This window comes from Elephas maximus, chromosome 8 (assembly GCF_024166365.1).
Source record: "Elephas maximus indicus isolate mEleMax1 chromosome 8, mEleMax1 primary haplotype, whole genome shotgun sequence".
Lineage (NCBI taxonomy): Eukaryota > Metazoa > Chordata > Mammalia > Proboscidea > Elephantidae > Elephas > Elephas maximus.
The window spans coordinates 8167018-8169771 of record NC_064826.1 but is presented as its reverse complement, the minus strand read 5'-3'; the positions used below and the strand labels follow the sequence as shown (position 1 = coordinate 8169771).

Below are 2754 nucleotides of genomic sequence, written 5' to 3'. Positions count from 1 at the left end.
TTCAGAAAAATCATCCACTGAGAACCGTAAGGGGCACAGTTATACTCTGACACGCATGGAGTCGGCACAAGTTGGAGTTGACTCAATGGTACCTGGTTTTGTTGGGTTTTGTGTGAGCAGGCAGGTTCCAGCAGTGCCTTCCCGGCTGCTCGCAGAGAGGAAGGGGTTTGCTAAGGAATCTTCCTGTTCATGGTGCAGCCTACCAGGAGAGAGAGGATGTGAAGACTTGGCATTCGTTAGTCAATTTCCTTTATTTAACCCACATTTTTGTGCCCTCTACTTTGTACAAGATTTGGGATCACATGAAATAGGGAAGGAAACTTGAAAATAAGTATATTTCTTGTTTGGGGGTCCAGGGTCTGCAATGCTGAATGTACAATATTGACCTTAAACATCTGCCTGTTTCTGTGGAACTTTCTGTCTCATGAGTCACAGGCCAATTACGGAATGCGGGTGGTCAGGGCACTACTGTGCACGCAGGGTCCAGCTCTGCTCCCTGGGGAAGGTTCCAGAAGAAAACTCTCATGGGCAATTTCACCAGTTACCACCCCAGCTGTGTCCAGGTTGACTCTGACTCATCGCCACTGCACGTGTGTCAGTGTAGAACGGTTCCATGGGGTTTTCAATGGCTGAGTTTTCAGAAGCTGGTCGTCAGGGCTCACTGGCAAGGCACCTCTCAGTGGACTCGAACCTCCAAACTTTTGGTTAGCAGCTGAGTGTGTTAACCATTTGCACCACCAGAAACTCAGTCCACTGATTAGCAACCTTAATTCTATCTGCAGCCTTAATCCCCCCGCCATGAAACCTAATACACTCACAGGCTCCAGGGATTGGGAAGTACACGTGTTTGGGAGCATTCTCCTGCCGACCACACGCAGGAAGCAGGTACCCGGATGTATCTAGCTAGGTGTGGGCAGGTGTCCCACCAGTCAGTGAATTGATAAGGAACTGAGTGAAACCTTCCTGAGTGCTGGCTGAAGAGGTGCCCTGGGATCTGGAGCCCTGACTCCAGAGAGCATCTTTGTAGGTGGAAGGAGGTTAACAGGATGGTGGGCAACCAAGCAAATGAGAAAAGGACTCTTGAAGGAACATCTGGGACACACGAGTCATAAATGGTACCAGGAAGCCCCAAGGATCTCCCCTGACCTCTGGACTGCAAGGAGAGTTAGGTAAATAAAAGCCAGTGAGTCAAGGAGAAATTCCACAAGCCATTTTGCAGAAATGCAGGAAAGACTCACCTGCTCATAAGATTTGTGAAAATAAGAGGACTGCATTCTTCCCACTCTAAGCTGCTGACTGGCATATTTATTTTTGACCTAAGGTTTGCGGGGGAGGAAGGGGAGAAGGGGTGTGGCCACCGGGGCAGGCTGCTCTGGGGCCAGGCTGGGGCAGGAGAGTGACATCTCAGAGGACTCCTCCAGAGCCGGTTCCCGCCATGCACCTCCTGTGCACTGTGGTCCTGGCAGTCCTGGGGGCAGGTGTGTCCTGGGCAGGAGCCTCCTGTCTCCTGGGATTTTCCAGTCCTGCCCCAGGCTTTTCCTGTGGCCTCAGCACCAGCTTTGGTCTCTGTCCCCACAGGGCACATGGATGCTGGCATCACCCAGTCCCCAAGGCACCAGATCACAAGGCCAGGAGGGAATGTGACCCTGCAATGCGCCCAGGACATGAACCACCGCTACATGTACTGGTACCGACAAGACCCAGGACTGGGCCTGCGGCTGATCCACTACTCTACCGATGATGGTGGTACCTATGAAGGTGATGTCCCTAAAGGGTACAGTGTCTCCAGACCTAACGCAGAGCACTTCCGCCTCATGCTGGGGTTGGCCACCCCTTCCCAGACAGCTGTGTACTTCTGCGCCAGCAGTTATTCCACAGTGCTACGCTGTCATATCAGCCCCTCACAAAAAGGGCTCAGGAGGCCCCTGTAGCCCGCTCAGACCTGGCTACCTCAGAGCTGAGTGGCAGGTGCAGGGGCCTCTGTTCCTGCTGAGGTCCAGCTCTAGGCCACTCTCAGCTGGCCTAGACCTGGGGATAGGACTCAGCCATGTGTCCCCGGGATAGTGGGAAAAGCACAGATCTCCAGTGGGCCTATCCCTGGGCCCCTCACCTGGCTCTCAAATACTCAGCCTTCTCCAAACCCGCTCTCATCCTTCCCCTGAGGGAAAGGGAGTTTGTACCTACAGTGTCCAGTTAATGAACGTGGACATATTTTACTGACCATGGAGCACCTGGGCATTCTCCTAGCAGTGAAATCAGGAGCTGAACCACCCGTAAAGCCTCATGGGTTCTGGAAACATAGGAAGATGCTCTAGAGCACATTACACACTGGTGTTTCTGGACGATGAGGCTGAGTCTCCTCCCATAAAGAAGATGAGAGGAACCATTTCTGTAGCATGGAGACCTGAATGGCACGGCTTTGCTGTGGGCTGTGGGAACAGAGTCCTTCATGGAGATGAGAGAATGCAGGGATGTGGGTCTTTGACCATGGGAAGGAATAGGGGTTCCTGACTCAGGTACTGGCCCAGGTATCATTTCCTTTTCTGTGTCCCTGGACACTCCAGTGACTTCAAGCTCACCCAGGGTCAGCTAAGCCAGCCCCCAGTACCCTGCTTCCTAAGGATGGGGGTGCTGAGAGCTATGGCTGGGAGGGTGGCAGACATAGACACCTGGATCATGGGCTCAGGGATTTGAGTTGTGTCACAATGAACATACCTGGCAGATGAGGCAAGAGGTGAGGGAGAAGATGCACTT

At 52.9% G+C, this 2754-nt stretch overlaps 1 gene segment (V, D, J or C); it reads left to right on the top strand.

Moving 5' to 3' along the window:
* The first annotated feature begins 1413 nt into the window (after positions 1-1413).
* LOC126082199 (T cell receptor beta variable 6-5-like) lies at positions 1414-1931 on the top strand. The segment is given in 2 exon segments: positions 1414-1478; positions 1579-1931. Coding segments are annotated over 2 exon segments (396 nt in total).
* The last annotated feature ends 823 nt before the right edge of the window (positions 1932-2754 follow it).